This window comes from Myotis brandtii, unplaced genomic scaffold (genome assembly GCF_000412655.1).
Source record: "Myotis brandtii unplaced genomic scaffold, ASM41265v1 scaffold17, whole genome shotgun sequence".
In the NCBI taxonomy this organism is placed as follows: Eukaryota; Metazoa; Chordata; class Mammalia; order Chiroptera; family Vespertilionidae; genus Myotis; species Myotis brandtii.
The window spans coordinates 8,379,817-8,403,325 of NW_005356259.1; the positions used below are offsets into that span (position 1 = coordinate 8,379,817).

At 43.4% G+C, this 23,509-nt stretch overlaps 1 protein-coding gene across 4 annotated transcripts in view; it reads right to left on the minus strand.

Moving 5' to 3' along the window:
- The window catches only part of CREB5 (cAMP responsive element binding protein 5), a 389,564-nt gene that overhangs the window by 222,351 nt on the left and 143,704 nt on the right, over positions 1 to 23,509 (minus strand). For all 4 annotated transcript variants that reach the window (XM_014537001.1, XM_014537002.1, XM_005862956.2 and 1 more), the window contains one exon: positions 23,214 to 23,386. In XM_014537001.1, coding sequence (XP_014392487.1) covers positions 23,214 to 23,386 — 173 coding nt within the window. The remainder of the gene's footprint in view (positions 1 to 23,213; positions 23,387 to 23,509) is intronic.

The window sequence follows — 23,509 nt, forward strand, 5'->3', positions numbered from 1 at the left end:
TTTATTCATAGAAATTTCTCCATCCATGGTTGGAGCACACCAACCATTTTTCAGGAGGCATCTTCTATACGTGTATAAAATTAAATTCAACTAACATGAATGGAGCAGCTATTGTGGAGCACACAAAGAAAGCAACTATGCTAAGTCTTGGTGTGGTTATCACAATCACAGATGCTGATATGAGATGCTGATAAGCCAGTCTGAAGCTTATGGCATTTACTTTCATTATCAGCAACTAGATTTGCCTTTGAATTGTTTACCTTGCTAGAGTGGTATGTTGTGGTTGTGCCGAAGCTATTCATACCAAAAACCCCTGGTTTGAATCCCGGTCCTGCCATTTAGTATCTCTCTGACCTTGGCAAAGTAATTTAACTTCTCTGTGCCTCAGTCTCCTCATCCGTGAAATAGGAATCCTAATTGTATCCCCATTTTACAGATAAGAAAACTGATGCATTAAGGGTTTCAGTAACTAGGTTAGATATGTGGCGCTGTGTGCACCTAGAACAGTGCCTGGTACATAGAACATATCAACTGATCACAACTGTCTCACCTTCTCATTCCTGGGTCACACTTTGTAGACACATGGGAAGGACAGGCTCTGGCACTCAAATAGGTTTTGCTTCCCCACCTCCTCCAGAGCGAGGCTAAGTGACGTGGGCAGGACTGAACTCTCGACCTCTGTAGGTTCAGCAGAGCTCCCTTGCCCACAGAGCTAACTGTCTTAGACAGCAGGGGGAATGCAGGGCTACTAACTTCCAAGCTATCAGTTCTAAAGGATGTCAACCCCTTTTACTCCCTTGTCTAAAATCCCTTCAAGATTTAAGTGTACCTTCTAAGTTAATCTGTTTCAAACATTTGCTTAAGAACTAAAGAAGTCAAAGTGCCTGCTGCTTTACTCAAAGCTGAAAGTGGGATACCTGTCTTTCCCCCCACTGGTCCTGCATTCTATTCCCCGCAAGTTCTTTGCAAGAAAAAATACCATGTTGGCCACAGTTGCAATCAGCTTTAATTCATTCTTTATTGCTGCTCTGGTTCTGTGTTATTTGAGCTGGTTTAACTGTTAAAAGCGTTTCAAATGTTCACATGGTCTGCATTAGGTTACCGAATTAAAACAGGAACAGCCCACCAAATGTAGTTTTCTGAAATGCAAACCACATGAGTTTGATTTCTTTGTGGTACAACTTTAATTGGGTTCAGAGGTCTGAGAGACTTACCTGTCTATCTGCTCAGTGATGGCCTGAGCTGATAAGACTCACTTAAAGGGGCTGAGGGCCCCGAATTGCTTCAGCTCTAGTCTCAGAACCAATGCTGACCACCCTACGGATCCATCCCATCTATGGCCATCCAAACTCAAGTCACTTGGAAATCAAAGTGACCCCCTCAGCTTCACGTGCTAGGTGCTGTTCTAGCAAGTGTCTGGCACCCACAGTGCACCAGGTCTGTTGGCTGCACAAAGTGCGGGAAACTGCTAGCGCTGTTATGGACCTGTCAGAGTTGCCCCTTTCCTCACGCCCTATGCCCCACAGTCAGCTAATACCCTTCCTTTTCTGGCCCTCAGGAAAAGAAGGCTTTGGGCTCTGATGGCTCCTTTTTCCGTCTTTTGATGGCACTTTGTAGCCAGTCTTCCTCAAACCCTCTCCATCTTCTGGGACAGCTTCCATAGCTTCTAATTTTTCCTAAACCAGTCTACCTTATCATTCCTGAAGGCAGAAAACAGTGGTGTAGTTCCCAGGAAGAGATGAACTTCCCTCATGTAGGTTTCTAAGAAATAGTCACATGACTTAAGCAAGTCTACGAATATTTTCTGAGTATTAGAAGCAGGGTCCCATGTCAGCTACTGGGAACCACGAGGCTTGGGAGGAAAATCAATCGAATGTGTGACCGATGTAAGATGGAGGGCAATGGACTGGAGAAGCCAAGAAGAATCCTGAATTGTAAGCTGGCTACTTGAAGAACTGGTGCTATGTGTGAGCAAAAAGGAAACCACATTGTGACTTTAAGCTAACAAATGGGGCCCTGGGACCATGTAGGGAAACATGATGTCCTTTGGCTGCCAAGGCATGACTCCGGGCACACAAAGCAGAGACATGGTGAGGAAGACCCACTGGTCCTCCTGTGTGGAGTAACAGTAAACATCTCAGCTGAGACTAAACAGTGCTCATTTCCATTCAAACAGCGGGAAAGATACACTTTTACTCTTTCCTCAAAAATTCACTGATCACACCAAAGACTCATCTTGGTAATCTGAAAAATGTTAGAGCCTTTCTAAATTAACTACACACAGATATACATTTACCTCCAACCATAAACTGAGCTGGTATGGTATGCAGGTGGTAATAATAATGGCTGATGTCACTGAGTATGTACTATGTGCCAGATAATTTTCATCCATTGTCTTATTGAATCATCACAACCTTCGATGATAAGGTTATCCTCATTTAACAGAGACACTGAGTGATTAAGTATTACTTGCCCAAGGTCAAAGTAACTTGGGTCTGAATTGAGGCTCTATGATGCCACAGCTTGTGTCCCTCACTACCATGTATCCTGTCTCTCCCATTGTTGCAGCAACAAAGGGCTGTAGATGAGACAAATGAGGTGAATACAGAGAGGGAAGAAGGAGATGATGCAGTCTGTTTGCAAAGTCAGGCTTTTAATACACAAGCCTCACATACTCCTTTTCTCTTTTTGCTCCTCCCTGAGTAGAACAGATATCACCAGGTAGAGGAAAAAATTATGTGAACATTCACCACCTAAAAATGCTAACCTTGAATATGACAACATTCTTTTCATCATGATTAGTTATTAAAAATGAGAAAGGCCAGAAAAGAAAATGACATCCTACATGAATATACGTGAAACCTGTGCATTTAACTCTTTATAAATTTCAACAACAAAAAAGAACCATAAACACATAATGAACTCTAATGATACAGATGCAGAAGTGGTAGGGGATAAAGTTATTGATGTCTGCAACCTACTTTGAAATGCATAAAAATAAGATGGATTGATGTATGGATAGAGAAACAAATATGTATAAATATATGATAAAGCAAATATAACAAAATGTAGAATCTAGGTGCTAAATAAACAATTCTTGAAGCTACTTATATGTTGAAAATATTCATAATAGAATGTCAGGGGGGAAAAGTGACCATAAGGTGAGCCTCACATTTCTAGGCTGCTGGTTTCCTGACACCATACCCGAGTTAGTTAGAAAGCTGGGCAGGTGGGTGGGGAGAAACTGCATCCCCAGCAAGAAAGTCAGCACTAATCAATAATTATGTCATCCCTTCCAGGGAAAACAGAGGCTTGGAGAACAACTTCTTGATTGCTTCTAGCCCAGATCTACCATCTTGAGAAAGCCTCTCATGCCAAGGAAAAAAAAAGAAAGAATAAGAAAACATAGGGGAGGCAAGGAGATGCCAGATTTCAATATCACTGTACTCTGTGTCACAGGCAGAAATGCAAATAAAAGCTAGAACTACAAACAGTCATTTCTGGTTTTGCAACCTAGACTTGGAAGGCTTATGTATCCTCAGAGAAAACAACAAAAACACACACAAAAAAACAGGTCCTTGATAAATGCTTCCTGAATAAATGGCTGACTGAATAAATGATGAATATTTTGTTGAATGGTAGTGAAGAAGAAAACATCTATAAAACTCATTATCTCTCCTATTAATCTCTCACTGTTTAAATTAATGAACCCTGCATAAACATGAATTCTCTTTTTGACCCTTTTATATCCACCTATATAAGCATACCTTCACACATATAGTTCTCCATATTATGTAACACTAGAGGCCCAGTGCACGAATTCATGTATGGGTGGGATCTGGACGGCCTGCCCCAAAGGGGGCCAATCAGGCTGGCTGATTGTGGGGGAAGGGGATGTGGGAGATTAGCCAGCTGGCCCCGCCCCCAATGGGGGGGTGGTGCTTGGGGGCGGGGCCAGCCGGAGAGAGAGGCCACTGGTGGTTGGGGGGCCATTAGGGGACCCCTGATCGGGCTGGTTGGCCTCCCTAATGTGTGTCCTAGCGACTGGTTGTTCTGGTCATTTCGTCGTTCCAGTCACTTGGCTTTTATATAGATAGACTAGAGACCCAGAGCACGAAATCGTGCGGGTAGGGTCCCTAGGCCTAGCCTGCGATCAGGACCATCTTCTGCCCACTTGCCAGTCCCCAGGCCAAACGCCGCCTCTGCCACCAGGGCGGGTAGGTCGCGGGCCTGCCCCGCAGCTTCCATCAGCGCCATAAGCCCCAGCAGCAGCAGCGGCAGCAGCGGTGGTGGCAGTGGCAGCACCCGAGTGAGCAGCCCTGAGTGGGCAGTGCGTTCCATTAGTGGCTGGCCCGGCGCATGCGCATAGAGATGAAGACACCGGTGCCCGCTTCCCGCCAGCCTGAGCCCCTGAGCAGCTGGGGATGAGCTTGGGATCCCAACGGCTTGACAGCCAGCCCGGTCCTCATGCCACCCACCCCAGTTTCCCTGTTGGCTGATCCATGGGAGCCTGCAGGCTGGGTGGAGAAACCAAGAGGTCAGCTGTTCCACCCAGGCGCCCATCCCCAGTCCCACCCCGTCACCACCCACCTGCTTCCCTGTGGTTCCCTGTTCGCCCGCAGGTGGGGGTAGAGGGTGAGGGAGGGGAGGGACTAAAAGGTGGTCAATGCAACCTCATGGGGACTGGTCGAGCAGTCATTCTAGTCGTTACGCTTATGGTCCCTGGCCTTTTATATATAGAATGTTGTGTGTTGCAGGATACACAGAAATGAATCCACCACAATCTTTGCTTTAAGGACTTAAAGCCCCAGAAGGAGAGACAAACACCGGGTAATTATCATACAAGGTCTGATAGAGTAAGTGCCATCTTGTTTTAAGGTCTGACTTGACACTATAGGTCAGTGATGGCGAACCTATGACACGCGTGTCAGAGGTGACACGCGAACTCATATTTTTGGTTGATCTTTCTTTGTCAAATGGCATTTAAATATATAAAATAAATATCAAAAATACAAATCTTTGTTTTACTATGGTTGCAAATATCAAAAAATTTCTATATGTGACACGGCACCAGAGTTAAGTTAGGGTTTTTCAAAATGCTGACACGCCGAGCTCAAAAGGTTCACCATGACTGCTATAGGTCTTACAGACTGGACTCAAGTCATCAGAACCATTCCTGCTACATGCAGGAAATGGTCACATCCTAGTGAAGGTGGGATCCAGGACGTCGGAGGCCAAAATTAGAATTCTGTACAGCACTTCGAGCCCTCTGGAGGGCCTGTGGTGGTTTTTCTATTTTAATGAGAAGGGAGGAATTATCCCTGTGTCCAGAACTTGAGATTTCACGGAGGCATCGGAGGCCTGCCCGAAAGGACCCTGGAATTCTGATCTGGAGTGAACAGGCCTTGGAGCAGCTTTAAGTGCACTGACATGTAACTGGACTTGTGCTGTCGAAACCAGGTGATGAAAAAGTAGTCGGGGAGCTGTTTCTTTAGGGAAGAAACAGAATCAGTGCCCAAGAAGAAATTGTAGGCATTGAAAAGGAGGTAATGTTTTCCACCCAAGGGCACCCAGTTGGAGACTGGTCTGGGCTGGCTCTCATTTCATAACCTCTCGACACATGTGTGTAGTCAAGGCTGAATTTAAAACCTATACTGTGAACCTTAGGAAAATAAACCACATTAAACAAGCACAAATTGAAAATATTACACAAGAGATTTCACAGGAAATTGGTCCAAATTTAGCCTCGCTCTTTATGTATTTAAGCCTCTTATTCATCGCTTAGAACTTTATATCAGGATTTTAATATGAGTCTGCCCTTTCCCCCACCCTCCTTCTCCCCCTCACCCCTGCCCTGGTCCACCTCCACAATGGCCTGCTTAGTTTTACAAAACTTATTTTTTTTTAACTCCCCAAGAATCCTGCTACCTTTGGCCTGCTCCTTCAGAGCTCATTAACACATGTTCCAAACAGTGCGCTGATGACGCACAGCATCCATGGGTAGGTGAGGTCGAACATATACCTAAAAATTCACTGCGGGACCAAGGACAAGCTTCGTTTCTCCCTAAAAGTCGTGACTCCTGCAGAAAGTGCCCTGTGCCAGCAGACTCAGACTTGGGTTTTACTGAAAAGATGACAGCAATCGGGACCAATGTCTTTCCCAGCAGCATCTCAGCATCTTGCAGTCTCATTTAGAATGCCCTCCCACTGCTGACCTTCCTTCCATAGCTTTCTTTTTCATGTTGTTGTATTGTACTTTCTGTACGGCTCCACAAATCCCTTTTTTTTTTTAAATTAAAGCCAAGCGTAGATAAACAACTGAACTATTTAAAATCCTATGAATTTGATGATCCACCTTTTACAATAACATTTGACGTGATCTTATGTTATCATTGTGTGGTCACAGAGCAGGAGGATGACTGCCAGAAGCAATGGCTGGACCACTCTCTCCCCTTCAGTCTGATTTTTGCCACCAGGAATGCCCTCTCATGCCAGGCTGTTGCCAGCTGGGAAAAGTGATCCCAAACTAGAAGTTCGTTTTGTGGGATGGACAAACATGCCCAAATACCACGCTGGGACACCCCATTCTTTCCCACTGGTGGCTACCAGCCAGAATGTGATTATTAATGAAGCTTGCTTACAAACCACTTTTTAGAAGACTTATTAAATTAAAACTTGGTTTGTATTTTGATTGGAACTTTTTAATCATTTCAAAGTCTGAGACGCATGATTTGTCTTATCACACTAAAGGAAAATGCTTGCTGGTGAGTGTGCCTACATTATCTGCCCCGTTTGCTTCTTCCTTATCATTCTCTCCTTATGATGGAAGTTCTAAAGTGATGAAAGAGCTGAATAAGCCATGGGAAGAGCTTAATGTTTCACAGCAGCTGGGGAGGGGCAGGGGTTGTCAGGGGCTGCAAGGACAATCACCCTCTTGCTTTTACTTGGGTAGAACTGCAGGAAAATGTGTTATAGTTTTTATTATTTTACGAAGATTATGAGAACATCCTGCTCCCTCCCAGAGATCTGAGCTGTTTGGGGAACTCTCTGCTTCCTCCCCTCCCCACCTGCTGTAGCTGTCCCTGTGCTTACCTGTGCGTCTTTCATCAGGACCAGAGAGGTACCTGAATTTGGAAGAAACCCAACCCAAGTTCTGACCAACAAGGCTGACACCACAAACAGCAGGAGCCATGGGAGGTGTCACTTCACATCAACAGGGGTGTGGTCGGGGGAATTGCTTCCATGTTCTGGTTGATTTAAAATATCAAGGGAATCAAGGTGATATAGTGATTTGAAGAGCCCATTAAGTAAAAGAAAACCCAGGGTGGTTCACTCTGGATCCAAAAAAATACAAAGTTCTTAAGATGTGATTATTCAAACTAAGGGAGGGGAGACAATAAAAACCCTTTGCATCTATTATATACGGAGGGGCGAACACACTTCCCTGAAAGAAAACATGAAATTTTCAGAAGTTTGAATACATGTTAGTGTAGTCCCACCTCCACAGGTATGTGCAGCCTACAACCCGCTACTCAGTGGTAGCCTCACACAGGTATATGTCGGCTTGCTTTTGTCATCTGAGCGGGCTCTCACTCTGGGTGGTCATCCCCATAGCCCTCGCCCCCCAACACAATTCTGGCGGTGGGCTTTACTGGATTTCTCGGGGCATTAGGTTTCTCAGAGCATATAAACTCCAGGATTTTTCCCTTAAATCACTCAGAGCCAGAAAAGGAGGCAGAAGGATGCTTCAAAAAGAATTAAGAAAAGTTAACAGATCAAAAGAACAGTGCTGCCACATAAGTAAGCTACTTCCCTTTTCAAAAACATGTATTAGGAGAACAGCAGCTAAAACTCTGATCAGTCATGAGAATGAGCACCAGCCCGCAGGCTGAGGGGCTGAAAGGAATTAGGCACCATCCAAAAGAAAGCTCTTGGTGATTAGGCTCAGTGTCTGAAGAAACACACACACACACACACACACACACACACACACACGGGAAAACAAAACCCATCACCCTGGGGTGTCCTTCCTCAGATGAGTCACTGGTGCCTGGCCTTCAATGTTTAGGAAATGTCCTTGGCTGCTAAAAACTTCTGGAAGGCCGAGATTAAAAGCCCCCCTACCTGCGTGCAGTGCTGAGCCTGCTTTCCTTGTAAATTATAGGTTAGACAGCTTAATCAACAATGCCCGCATCCTTTAGAATCCAGCAGATACAAAGCAGAGTGCACAGGGCTGAGGAAAAGCCACCCTCACCTCCACTCGCCTCACAGTGGGTTTTTATGGCACTGCCGGCTTGCAGCCCAGGTAAACGGTATCTCTCACCACATCTTTCATCGGAAGGTGCTGATAGTGGGTCTGTTGATCTAGAGCAGGCCTCTTGGCTTCCTCTCTATACAAATGGAGAATGAGGACTAACCCACCAGTTCCCAACTCCAACAAGACACCAGTTCTCCAGAGAGTAATTTTACTTTTATTCTTAGTTAGCTTTGTTCTCCAATGCTTTTATCTGACTCTCTGTTCCAGTTGAATAAATGGAGAATGGAGTGATAGATTTCAAAAAAAAAAATCACAATTCTTTTGGCAAAGTTAATAGGTCCTTAGTGATGTGAAGACACATGTATCACTTCCCTAGGGCTGTCGGAACTACTTGCCATGAACAGGTGGTTGAAAAACAACAGAAAAGTATTCTCTCAATGTTCTGGAGGTCAGAAGGCTGAAATCGGGTGTGCAGGGTTGGTTTTCCCAAGGCTCTGGGCCCTATGCTTCTTTCCCAGTTTCATGCAGTTGCCAGAGAACCCTGTCTTTACTTGATCTCAAGAGGCATCACTCCAACCCCTGCCTCTGCCATCACATGGCCTCTTGTGAGGAACTCACTTGGTGTATGCCTGCCCTAATCCATATAACCTCATCATAACTTGAATACATCTGCAAAGATCCAATTTCCAACTAAGGTCACCTTCCGAGGCACTGGGGTTAGGACTTCAACATATCTTTTTAGGGGGAGGTGCAATTTGACTCAGAACAACATATACACAGGAGTTAAAGATGGACATAACTGAGCATTGCCCATAGACAGGACAAGCTGAGCCTGAAGTAAGGGGTTGTCCCAGGGGGCTGAGCGCAGAGGAAGCTTCCAAGGAGGCAGCCATCATATTCCTCTAGGGATAGATGCAGAGAGGTTAGACTGCGGTAAAGGTGAAATGGCGAAGAAAGAAAAATAATAGCAAAATCTGGATAGCTGAACTTACACGGAGAAAGAGGGCAGGTCTGCAGATTAAAGGTGGAGGGGCCAAGGCAAAGGCATGTGGGGTTCTGGGTCTGTGGCCGCTGCCTCTGTGGCCCGCCTGCGTCCCAGGGCCTCAGCCTGGCGATCACAGTGTTCGAGGACCCTGCCTAGAAAAGTGAACGGAAACAACGCACCATCCTTTGTTGTTGCTCTTCCTTTTCCTGAGAGATTAAAATGTACAGGTTCCCATGAAGTCTTAGTGTTTTTCTTTTGACAATTTTCTTCCCTCCCATCCAACTACTAAAAGTTCTTTCATATTTTAGTCCCCAGAAACCCCCTTCACTTCAGAAACCAGAGCCCGTTTCTCCAATCTCATTTACCAGTACTTGCCACAATGGCGATGGTGGCGCTAGTTCAACAGGAAACCTGTCTTCAAGATGGTCCTACATATGCCTGCCCAGGAATTCACTTCTAAGACAGTAAGTGGAGATAAAAGAATCTTCCAACTCTGGAGTTTTCAAACTTTTGCCTTGCTAGAGAACTTTATTCAAACAATTGCTTATGCAGAAACTCAACGAAATAAACTATGCGGAGCTGCTCTGGGTGAGGTATTTTGGGAGATGGGGTGCCCTGCTGGCTGATCTCCATGTTCCTTCATTTTTAAAATGTTTTTTATTGATTTTTAGAGGGAGAGGAAGGGAGAGGGATAGAGAGACAGCAATATATATGGAAGAGAAACATCAACTGGCTGCCTCCTGTACACACCCTACTGGGGATGCGTCCTGACAGGGAATCAAGCCAGTGATGTCTTGGTTTATGAGTCAACGCTCAACCACTGAACAACACTGGCGTGGCACATCCCCTCATTTTTGACAGCCCCCAAGCAGGCTCAATAGATACCAGTTTAATAGATTCTAGTTGCCCTTATTCTAGTAATTCATCTTTATAACATGGCACAAAGGCATCACATCGTAACGTGCTGGGGGAACCCTGCTCATCTCTTAAAGCAGGCAGTTATGCGTTTTTTAAAAGAAAAAATCTCTGTGCAGCTGAGAAAACAATTGTTTCCCGACTGTTGTCATACGTCAGACTGTGACGTCAGCACCTCTCCCTCAGGGTCTGCCATCTAATGTGACTCTAGGCTCTGATAGCACCCTGTTCCCTTTGGAAGCTCCCCCCACCCTAGAACTCACCACACACCTCATTCTGGAACAAGTAATAGAATTTGCGAGCTCATTTCATTGCTTGACTATAGAAAAGGGCCTAAAATTAAGTCAATTAATGGAGAGGCGGCTTTTAATAGAAGAAACATCAGGCCCATCACTATAAAAACTGATGTAACAATTAGACTTTGGAAAACCCCCAGCTTTCCAGAGAAATCCATTATGGAAATATGAAGGATCGAATGCTTTCTATAGAAATACTATTAAAATAAGCACTTGCTGAGACTAAAAAAGACTCAGTCCAGCAGGCTCTCTGAATAAAAAGGTAACAAAGAAACTAAGGACTGATATAAACAATCCACTCCACAGGGCCTCCTGAAAACGTGGTTCCTTGCGAAGGTTACCACTGAAAAGGAACAAATTAAGGTTCCATCTTTATGAAACTCCATGCCAAGAGAGGCCACTTTCCTGGCCTATCTCTACCCCAAATTCCTAAAACAAGTGAAAATTGAAAAAGCAGCAATTCCACACTTGCAGAAAATCTGATCTGAAGATAGCCTTTACTCCTACTGATGAAATTCAGGGTTCTTTTCCTTTACAGACTGCACTGCCATCTTGTATGCAAATGCAGACAGGCATGCAGCTTTGTTGCATTCTCCCTCTAAACAGTGTTCCTACATATAAATCCAGGACCACAAATGCCTGGAAACCACTCCAGTGAAACTTTCACTTGCATCTTAGGTATACAGGCGCCTTCACCCAAGGAACCCATTTAATGAAAGTGTAATAACAAAAGAAGTCTCTTTTTAGGGATTCTTGGCACTCACCCCATTTGGGCACCACAGCTGGGCACCACATCTGGGAGAACGTGGGTAGCCAGTTGCCTCCATTCCTGATCAACGGAGGGATATTGTTGTTACACACACGGTGTCTCCCCTCAGGCCCAGCAAGGTTTCACTGGTCCTGCCTGACCCTGTCTAGGAATCCCATTGGCTTTGGGATGGAGGACAGACTGGGCATCTGTGGAGACAAAACTGACCTTCACTGTGTTGGGTCTGACGCGTCTACATCAGGACATTGGGGTTTTGTTTTGTTTTTCCTTCTTCTGATTCAGCAGCTTTTCTTACAAACACCCAACCTGGGAAGAAGAGGTTAAAGGGAGAGGACAGACACCCACACTTAAGGGTGTGTGCTGTTCTCTTTAAGCACCCACAGGCCTGTGACTGTTACAGACCTTGGCAAGGAACCAACAAAGTCTTGTGGGAAAAATAACGTCTAGAAGAATGTGTGCCATGCTCTCTTCTCTGTAATGACTTGGTGGGCCCTTCTGCCAGGCCCAGCTTCTGCCATGGGCTCTCTGCTGCTTCAAAACACCTGGCCACAGTCTACCTGAGATCCCTGAGAAGGGTGTGGGGATGCCTGTGGCAGTTATTTCAAAATGATAAGGCAAAGGAAGAGGAAACAGTACAGAATCTGGAACCTGGAGAGTTTGTGTGCACAGAGGCAAACAAATCAGGAAAACATGACGTTAGGGTTGTGACTATTCTGCCTCCTGAATAGCCCTGCTGCTTTTGCATTGGTTGTTCCTCCTGTTCATCTTCATTTCCGTTTCATGCCTTTTCAAGCCCAGCCTCTCAATGAAGTTCCATCTCATTATTTATTTTTTTATGTTTAATTAAAGAAATGCAGCAGCAAGAAAGAACTCTAATCTCAAACTTGAGAAAAAAGAAAGAACTCTTGTCTCCAGACTTGAGAAAAGCCAAGAATCCCGGCATCCAATCAAAAAGCTTTGCGTGCCGGTGCTCATTCATGCCAGTTCTGTATTTGATGAACTCTTCATTCAGTTTGCAGCTCAATGTGTAGGAAACCCAATGAAGTGAACCAAGAGCAGGATGTCGTCCAAACATGTTGAAGCACTTGTGGGTGAGTGCTCGGTCCTTTGTGCTCCTCGGCTCCTGTGAGAAGCCTCTGTCTCAGGCAGGCTCCAAACTGCCAACTCAACGAAGCAAATAATAATTATTCCTAATGGCAATAATAATTATGGAACGCGGTGGACCCAATATGAGGTTGGATGTCTGTGGCTTCAGTGGGACAGCCAAAGTTTCACACACATTGTTTAAGAAAACTCTCTCTCTCTCTCTCTTCCTCCCCCTCTCTGCCTCTCCCTCTTTTTCTCTCTCTCTCACACAAACACATGCACATTTGCCAAAAGAGATCTGGACAAACTCACTCCTCTGGTTCCCTGCAAAGAGCTTGACTACAGAGCTAAATTAAATAAATAGCAACTATCCACACAGTGAGCGGGGATTGGGACATGTCTAGTAGTTGACACCACACACACACACACACACACACACACACACACACACACACACACACATCTCATTTCCCTTTTAGTTAAACATTTTAAACTTTCTCCAATTCCAGACTTTTAGCCAGAGCTATGGTGAAATGACAGACATGAATAATTTGATACATTCTTCCTTTCCTTCTAGGAGAGATGAAAGGAAAGAGAGAGGGGAAGAGGGATGAAGGAAGGAAGGAACCTCAGATCAGTGCCCTCCCATCCCCATTCCCTGCAGCTATAAGTCAGAATCTCCTGGGGACGGAAGCCTTCCTTGGTGAAGCTCCAAGCCCATGGTCAGTGCCACACAACAGCAGTTTACCATGAAATAGTCTCCCTCCTCCACCTGAGCTATGCCCTTCCCCCACACCAGGATTTGGCTGTCTCCACCCTCCTGGGACATCAGCATTAACACTTCAGTATCTCCCCTCACATACCAATGATGCCAAGGTGTCAGAGAAATAAAAAGTAGCTCCTCCTGAAAACATAATCCATCAACCAAATGGTCATTTTCTAGATAATGAGGAACTGTTTCAACTTTATGAAAATTAGGTAAAGGGGCTAATCTGAATCTACATGAGTCTTTTTCTTTCTCTTTTCTTTATTTATTTTTAATCATCACCTGAGACTATGGTCACTACAACTATTCTTTAAATGTGGTTTCAAGGTGCTGGTACAGTTTATTGTCATGTAAGAGGCCAGTTATAAGGGGCGTTATGAACACCATGTTATGTGGAATACACAGAATACATCTGGCAAAATTCTTCAAGGGTTTTGAATAACATTACATACATTGTCAAATGGCCTAAATCATGTTTTAGTAAAGCAAAATATTATGAAATGTGTGCACACAAACACACATAGAGACAATTTTCATTTGGATGCTGATGTTAAAATTTTCCAGTCTTATGAAATAGTACAGTTTATTTCACATCATTTAAAGAATTCATTCTTTCAATGTTTTAGAGAGGCTATACTTTGGAATGTGCATTTATAAAACTGCATTTTTGTTTCATTTTTGTCACTAACAATATGACCTGACTCAACACTGGGCTACAGAAAGGCATTAGAGGTAGATGTTGGTTTCACTGAGTTTGCAGGTTTATCAAAATGGCTCCCCCCATACTAGTCAAACAGTACTGAAGTGGAAGTAGCCCGTTCTTCTTCAATTAAGCGCTCTACTGCTTCTCTCTTCAGGTACTCAATTTGAGCAAGACATTGGGAAAAGTGAGGGGAAATGTCACACTACGCAGTGATCCCTGAGAGTCTGCCAAATGCTTGGCCTCCGGCCCCTACAGGTTCTGAGAATGACATTTTATATTTGACAAGTGTTCAGTGGCATGGTGACTTGGGGATGGGTGTCTGTTGTTGTATTACTATTATGATTATTTGTGTAGAAAATGTTTATGGGTTCTATGGACTGAACATAATAAATTGAAGGTCAGCTGTAGAATGCTATGCATTTGGCTTGTGAATTACCACATCTGAACCAATATCTGGTTCATTTCTGGCATTTCAAAGATGTTTGGGGCCATCTGTTCTCTACAAAGATCTGCACCCCAGCAAAAGCAACCCTAGCACATTCCGGCATGTCTCTACCCCACACTCACAAGGGTCCTATCATTTTACAGACTTTACCGGCCTATTTACCAGCCAAAATACACTTTGCCAAAGGGGGAAAAACTATAAAACTCCAAATTCTTTTAAATGTGTCTGGTGCCATTAAGAATGTTTATTACTCTACAAGAATTTTATGTTGATCTTTACCAAAAGCACAACATACTTGGCAACTAGATTACTAGATTTCCTGCTAAATGTGAATATATCTATTTTATGGAATTTATTCTTTTATAATTTATATGAGCTAAGCAGTGTGGAGTGTTAGTGATGATAAGGAAACAAAGTTGTTCCCAAAGCTAGAAGAGGGCACTTACTAGACAATCTAGTTTCATTCTTTCTTTTATAAGATGGGAAAGTAGGGCCCAGTTAGGTGAAGGGGCCTATTTAAAGTCCCAGAGCTTCTGAGCAGTACAGGCGGAACCGCCAGTCCCAACTTCCCATCTCTCAATCAGTGGCTTTGTACTGACTCATTGAAATAGGATTCCGCGATCAAGGACTGCCTTTACTAGAACATCCAAAATCCAAGACCAAATTTGCTGTTTATATGATATTCTCATCCAACCAAAGGTAAAACATCCATAGAGTTTGCATAAACGTTAACTAAATCCTCATAAGAAAGAATATAAAAAATGGTAGTACAGAAAATCCATTTGGTCTAATATAATTGAAAAACACATGAGAAATCTGTTGAATCAATGATCTTTTGACTCCCCAAATGTCCAATTATATGAATACATTGTATATGCCATGGGTACCATGGCCCATCTGCAAATTCTAAAACAGTCCTCTCTTAACTCAGAACCTACTTGTCAATCAGTTCATAGAGAGTTATTTGCACTTTGTGAGACATATTGTACTTAAGAATATGAAAGCTACAAATAATCAGAAATGCCCACGGGGACACTGCCAGATTACTTGGACGTGCTCAGTCTCCCTAAGAGCAAAGTGTACTCCCCCTTCCAAAGGGCCAGTTCTATTTTATCAAGTTCATTTCTCTGGACATGCTCACCTTGCAGAGCACTACACATAGGAATCATTTTTCCATGTTAATATCCCTTTTGGAATTCTTCAAGGAATGGCTACACTTAGTCCTGGGACTCTCTCTAAACACCACACCATGAGCCATGTAAACCTATAGTGGTGAGGCAGCTGGGCATTCATGCTTCTGTCCCTGAAAACAGAAGTTACCCAGCCAATCCCCATAGAGGAACTATGACAAGTACAGAAAGGTACAGTTAATTATTGCATTTTTTATTTTGGGAAATATATACCCTCAACTCTCAATGTTTAGTTATATGGCACCTTATCCTAGGCTTATCCCTAGGAAGATGATATATATTGATGTAAGCTAAAGCCCTGTTCTTCAGCTCTTCCACAAAGTAGACACCCCCCCGCAAAATAATAATAATGCCAGAATAGAAGATAGTAGATTGTATTTTCCCATAGACTTGTGTCTGGCAAGATCATTGTCCATGTTTCTTGCACTGGACTTACTTTACATCTTTTACTATTATGCTATTGTTTTTGTAGTTATATCTCCAACAAAAGCCACTTTTAGCAAAGTAAGCATAAAAGAACAATTTCTTGATAAGTTTAGTGCACAGGTGGAAGTGACACATGGTCTGTATGTAGAACTAAGCTCCCAAAGTAGCTCCCAAGGTCACATTCATTGAGAGAGTACGGTGTGGGTGGCCTGGCTTCTAGTTCTGGCTCTTGTCATTATCATTATGACCCAGGGCAAGTTACTTCCTCTCTGAACCTCACTTTACTGAACTATAAAATGGGCAAGGTCATCAGAATTATAAAGTTGTTGATATTCACATAGGAATAGGAACTGAGCCTGGAAGTCAGGTCTCTCTGGCTTCTTTTGTGGGAAACCCTCTCTTTGACTGGCTTCCACTTTCCAAGCATTTCCAAGCCCTACACTGTTCTTCGCCTACTGGGTATGCGAACACATCCTGGAGCTCAGATAATCCAGAACTCCTACTAAACTCAGCTCTTGGACGAAAACAAACCAAAAGAAAAAAATAAATGTGAGAAAGAAAAGAAGCAATGAATGAGGGTACTGTTGCTGGGACTGACTTGTGATCAGCTGGCTAACCCTTTCCTATATAGGTAAAGGAACTGGGGCTTAGAGAAGTTGAGTACTTGGCCAAGGTTATAAACCTTTTTAAATAGCAGAGCCCAGACTATCCTAAATCCATGACATCTGAACCCTTGGCTAATATTTTTCTAAGACTCTGCTCTGACCTGTCATGGTTTGGCTCTGAGCAAGCTGTTGTTTTCCAGGTTTATTTTTTCAATATTCTGCACAAAAGAGTAAGTATTTAGAGTTATGAAAGACATAAACTAAATAATCATGGGCTCTTTGCTCCAGAAGCAGACCCTCTTCCCCTCTTCTGTGCTTATCTGTTCTAAAAATGGGGGAAGGGGTTATGCACAGAAACACTTATATGGAAGATTCTGGAAATTTGTGTATTCATAAGATAAAATCTTCCTCCAAGAGGAGGTCATAGGCAAAATCACCTATCCACAGAATAAGCCTGGAAGTCACACTTCATTTGGGTAGGGCACAGTGTCTTCCTAAAAACCAAGAAGCCAAATGTGGAGCAGAAAGGGCAGTGACTCTCTGAGGTGACTTTGGTTTTCTTAAAAATGAGGGAATTTGGCCAGAAGATCTCCTAGGTACAGACTCAATCTCTGTATTCAAGTGCTCATGACAATCCCCAATTTCCCTTCCTTGAGGGCTAGGGAACTACAATATATTTCTCCTGAAGGACTGAAGTATCTGCTGGCAACTCTGAGTGTCCACCTCTGCCCTTGACAGCCCTGCAGGTGTGTGAAAGCACAGGCGCATTTCAAACTGTAACCGGATACACTGAGCATTAGCCAACTCATGTTTGTAGATGATTCTCCCAAATGGTCAGACATACTTATGTGCCTTCCATGGCACTGGGATTTCCATGGGCAGGAGCACAGGGAAAACATCTGCTTTGGAGTCCAACAGACCTACTTTCAAAACTCTGCTCATCTCCCTGGCTGAATGACTGTGGACAAGTTACTTCTCTTCTTTGGGCAATAAAACTGGAGTACATAATGGCTACCTCTCTGGGCTCTTGGAGAATTATAGGAAACAACATGCAAAGCTAGATGAGTGCCTGGCATGAAGTAGATGTTGGATAAAGGTAAGTTTCCTTCCCTTCAGTATCAGCCTGCTAATCAAGGGGTTTTTCTAACAAAAATCTTGAGCCATTGAGGAGTGACATCCGATTCTCTCTCCCAAAGAGACTAGCTGTTATGGAATAAATGTTCGGAGGTGGGAGCCTTTGGGAGGTAATTAGGTTTAGATGAGGTCATGAGAGTGAAGCCCCTATAATGGGATTAGTGTCCTTATAAGAACAGAAAGAGACACCAAAGCTCACATATTCTCCTTCTCTCTCTCCTACACACACACACACACACACACACACACACACACACACACACACACACCAGGTGAATACACAAGAAGATGGCAGCCCTCTACAAGGGAAGAAGAGAGCCCTCACCAAGAACTGAATCTCCTGGTACCTTGACCTTGGACTTTCAAGCTTTTAGAACTATGAGAAACAAATGTCTGTTGTTAAAGCCACTGGGTCTATGGTGTTTTGCTATAGAAGTCTGAGCTAAGACGCCAGCCTTGCTGTGTTCCAGGTGAGGAGCTGAGACATGAAGATACCAGCCTTACCTGTGGGATCAGAGGCAAAGCCATATTCAGAGAGGAGAGCAGGGGTATTTTTCTGCTTCTTGGAATACATGTCTATGTGCTCTGCTGTTCTGGCGCTGTCCCCTTCATCTGGCCACAATACCATGTGGTATTACAACTTTTGAATGTTAAGAAACCTTATATTTCCTCAAGTATCAGTACTTAATGTTTTGTTCCACACATAAAACTCTGTGATTGGAAGGCTGCTGGCCCCCTTGTCAGAGGTAATTCTCAAGGCTCTGCATGGGATTTAACGGGAGCCATATGGTTAAGTCCATCAACCCTCCCAGAAAGCATCCCCTGAAGGGCTCTCGTAAATGTTCTCAGTGCTGTGAAAGATCCAGCAACTTTCTAACAATAAAGCAATGTTCATAGTCATGATATTCAACAAAACATAAAGCAGGAAATAATGGCTTCTGGTCTGAATTACTCAAAGAGGGCTTCAAGATGCCCTGGGGAATGGCCATGGGCCAGTGATGACCTGGGACCTGCTGGCCTGTTGCCTCCACAGGAAGAAGGCTGGCCTGAATGTCACTTGCATTAGCTTGTGGTAGGCAGTGACAGCTGTCTTGTGGTGGGCAGTCTTCATCATGCTCTGTTGGTTTGTGGAGTTTAAGAAAACTTTTAATAATGGATTTGTACACCTATGCATTTACAGAGCAAGTACACTCTTAAACTCTAAACTGCTTATTATTTAAATCTTCTTTAAGCCATGCCTTTCTGTGATGGCATCATTTGCTGACCTCTCTCCATTTTTTTGGGCTTCCTTTTTCAGAGCAACAATGACAAAGAAACCCTTGAGTTAATTTACATCCTCATCTCCATGGACAGCTCAAGCAGCAACACCAATTCATACAACAAAACCATATGACTCCTCTGATAGGAGAGGTTCTCTTGCTTTTAACACCAACAAGTTCTAAGATGCAATAAGATTTTCATTATTATTATCATCATCATCATTTTCCTCGGTCATGTCCATTGAGCTATTTTGTATGGCACATAGTGTCAGGGACAGCAAAGAGAAAAGAGAGAAAGAAGCACAGAAAGGGTGAGAGAAGGTACAATTTATGATGAGTGTCAACTCCTTTCTATTGTTTTCATAAAAATCATATTTTATATAAATATTCTACAATATTTTATATGAATTTCTGGCTAAGTGTTAGTTCTAGAGTGCCTCGCTATAGCACCATGCAAAGAGAGTTTATGGCCAAGTAGCCAATATGCCCACATATCACATGGACATGTATTTTTCAGGACTAATTGGTATAAAATCAGGGAGAGGTCACATATGTTCGCTGTTTAACATATTTTGAAGTTTCTAGTATATTTACTAGAATATTTCACAATGGACCAGATATCTTCTTTCCAAATATCAGTCTTGGTAGGAACATTTGTGTATTCTGATGTTAGATGTATCACACTTCCACTGTAAACAATTACTGTCAAATAATATCCACCAATAATCTAACCAGCTTATATATTTTTTCAATCTGTACAGAGAATTAACATTTTAGAACATTTTAAATACAGGAAGAAAATTGATGGAATATTTTGGCAGTGGCTCCCATAACCTGTCAGAACTCAGCACTTATACCCATTCTTGCAGAACTCCACACTCCATATTATCTTCATTGCTCTCCTGAAGAATGACTGATCATGAATTACTCACTATCATTTACTCCAAAAGAGAAATAGACTTCTTCAGGGAAGCTGGGATCTATCAAGATCATAGCCACCTACTCATCTGAGTATTGGCTCCTACAGAAATGTCTCATGTGAGAGAAGACAGAGAGAGAGATAGACAGAGATAAACAGAGAGTCAGAGAAAAAAAGAATTTGCACTACCACTACCTGCTCATCTACCATTTTCCCCAGGCTTTGCTGGCTTGATACTGAATTAATGAGCCTGTTACATGATATCTAATAAAAATGACTAGAGTAGAGATCTTGGAATCTGCCACATATTTGGTCCAAGGATGAATCGATTTCATCTATATTTAACACATGCTTGTTTTCTGTCTCACTTGTCTCCCCCACAGCCCGTGCCTCACTCTTTTTTCCCATCTGGAAAACTTATCTCTTAAAATGCTGCCATCAATCAGCCAAAGACACTCTTCCCGACAGAGTGTCTGCCAGTTTGACAATGCACAAGTAGTCACTAGTTTGGGGATACCTCCCACACTCTCTAGTGCTGTGTGTTTTTCTAGCCGGCCTAACCACACAAGTGCAATTTGGGATATTTATACTTACCTCCAGCTTCTATTGGGATAACAGCACTACTTCCACAGAACTGGAAAAAGGGCACGGCAGAGCATGAAAGGGGATGAAATGAAAGTTGCCATGTTGCTTGTCTAACTACTGTTCATCTTATTTCTTCAGATTTTTGCGTTTCCACCCATTTTGGAACAATGTAGCTCAGTGCCTACTCAGAAAGTATGAAAATCAAATGCTTACTAGGATGCATACTTTGTCTCCCAAATCCATGAGAACTAACACTGCTCCCATTTCCCAGTCCTTCATGTCAGTACCACTCTCAATACATCCAAGCCTCTAAGCTTAAATACAGCCTGAAAGGAGGGGGCAGAAAGGAGAGCAAAAGTGGGGTTAGCAGCAGAAGCTGAGCACTGGTAGAAGGGGAGGAAAAGACCGGGAGTGGGAGACAGGCGGCCCCCTTCCTCTGCACAAAGTCCCAGTCGTGAACACACCCACTGGCCACAGCAAAAGGGCACTGTGCATGGGCACAGGTGGGTCCCAGCCCCTCTGGCTGGATGCAGCTTAAGCACAGAGCCTGAATGAAGACTTTCATTGCTGTTTGCTGTTTTTGTTGGCCAGTTGCCATGGCAAACATTTGCAGGTGGCTTGGCCAGATTTTGACACTTAAATATTTGAGGTTGTGATAAAAATCAGAATATTACTACAATATGGTTCTGTGCAGCCTCAAAAAAAAAACTATCTGCAATTTCAAATGCTCATTTAAAGACACAGTCTCCAGAGGGAACTCATGTTTTAAAATAAGTACTCATTTCCTCTTTGCTGAGAGAAATAAAAGAGTCAACCATCCCCAAATGTTACCACCTAGAGTTTCATTCTGAATCCACTGTGAGATGGGTTGGCTTGTTCCTTGCTGAGCCCCCATGATCATCCGGGCAAGGTTTTGAATGGGTCACATAGAGAAAATGGAAATGACAGGATGTGTGGGTTGAAATCAACATGGTAAGCACAACAGGGAGTAGGATCCGAAGAAAAGAAACAGCCTCCCTCAAGTCTGGCAATGAGACAGAGTCCTAAAAGTGACAATTATCTCCTGGAACACACCAGACATACAACACCCCAGGACTGGGAATAAATGGGAAACGGAGTGGGTCAGGAGGTCACAACTATCAGAGAAACACCCCCACCCATCCAAGCATAGTGACATGGCCTAGAAATGTCACCCAACTGTACAGCCTTGGGCCAGCTAGGTAAATTATTGACAGAGTCAACACCCATCCCAGAATTTAGGGCTAACCCTTAAAAGGCTGTTTCACAAAAACCGGCATTGTACTAACAATGGCCGAATACTAAGGGCCTCCAAGAGGGTAGCTGGGGACTGGTGCAGGGAGAGGCAGAACTCCAGGGGAGAAGGAATGCTGTAAAACTGCTAGTAAACTTTAGCACATTTTATGTTTTTTCCCTTTGAAGGAAAAATAAAATAATTATAATTAGCTGGCCAATTGTGAATTGTCTGCCCAAAGCCAAGCCACTAGAGTGAAGGAGTCCCTTGAGATTTCGACAACCCACCCCACCCTCTTAGTATATTATTATAGGTTCTTGCTTTAGATAGTGGCAACATTTGCTTGCATAGTCATCTGAGAAGAAAAGAAGTCTTTAACAGAGACAGTTGCTAATTGAGTGCTGACTTCTTCAAACAGAGGCAAGGATTCAAATGGCTGGATTCATTTCCTATTTCTTGAATGAGAAACTAAACGGACCCACAGCAAACTCACAAAATTGTCATTGCCCACAACTCTCATTTGTTAAGGTAGGTCTGCACATGTCACAATCCACTCAGATAAGATGAAAAATATGAGGCAAGGTACCCCTTCTAGAGCATTTGAAGGAGGAATAAGCCAGTGGTGTCCCCAGTACTCGCTTTTGGTCTGTTAATTCTTACCAGCATTGGAAACAAGGGGGAAAAGACACACTGACAAATTGTGGGACAACTTCTAATTTTTTTACATTACCATATCCAATATTCAATTGAATATATTCAAACTTCACTCTGATGTATATCCCAAACACAGCAGGCTCCCTTTGCTGTTTTAAACTCTGGGAACATAGAGCAACCAGTTTTCAGCATCCAACAATAAAAATTTATCATAGCTCTTTGGCTTAAGTTATTATCTTCTCTTCCTAAGAACTTGAATGCTCTTAAATATTTTATTTCTTCTTCACTATACTCTTGCGAGGGTGGAAAAAAGAGACACCATCCTCATTCTGGAGATAAGGAAGCTGAGATTCTGCATTTCTAAGAAGCTCCTGGCTAATGCCCAGGCTGCTGGTCCTCAGACTCCACTCTGAGTAGCACAGGAATAGAGCTCTCACATGATACTCAGAAGTGAGAGCTCTTTCCATCCCATAATACAAAGTGTGCGGGACCATCCTACCAATGCCTTGGGATTATCTTTTTTATGTAAATGAGAGGGAGAGGGCCTGCTTTCTTTATCCTGTCTATTCCAGGAATGACTACGGACCAATAGAGAGAGAAGGGAGAAACTTCTTTCTACCATCCTCAAGTATTTGTCTTGAGAACTATGCTGTGGACTTTATAACACCCATAGAGTTTCCTGTAGTCATCTTACAATTCACAAATCTTGTTTGAAGAAACAATGATACAGAATGACTTGCTCCCCAACCCCTACCCCAAAAAGTCAGGGTCAAAGAGCATCCACCAAACAGAGATCCTTGTCTCCCTTCTCCTATCAAAAACATCACTGTGAGCTCTAGGCAATATCACATCAGCCAGGAAAACCAACTTCTGTCTCATCCAATCCGGGCACTAGAAACAAGAAGAAAATCCAGAACCTTTCCTGAGCTCCAGCCAGGCCCCAGAAACAACAAGGAGGTCTCCTTACCCGATCTGGCGGTTGGTGGAAGGTGCTTGTGTGATGACAGAGCTGGACTGGGGTGACGGCATGGCTTGCTGAATCACAACACTGGTGTCATGGTTGGGCATCCGTGTGCTGCCAAGCTGGTGAGCTCCAGGCCCTGCCATGGCCCCACCAACTGTATTATGCATCGAGATATTCTGCCCAGAGAAGACAGAGGGGAAAGGTCAGAGGAAGCCAATGTTTTATCCTACTTTCAAACTCTCAAAGACCAAAATTGGGAATCTGGTTATGTCAACTAAATAGAGAGTTATGGCTTCTGG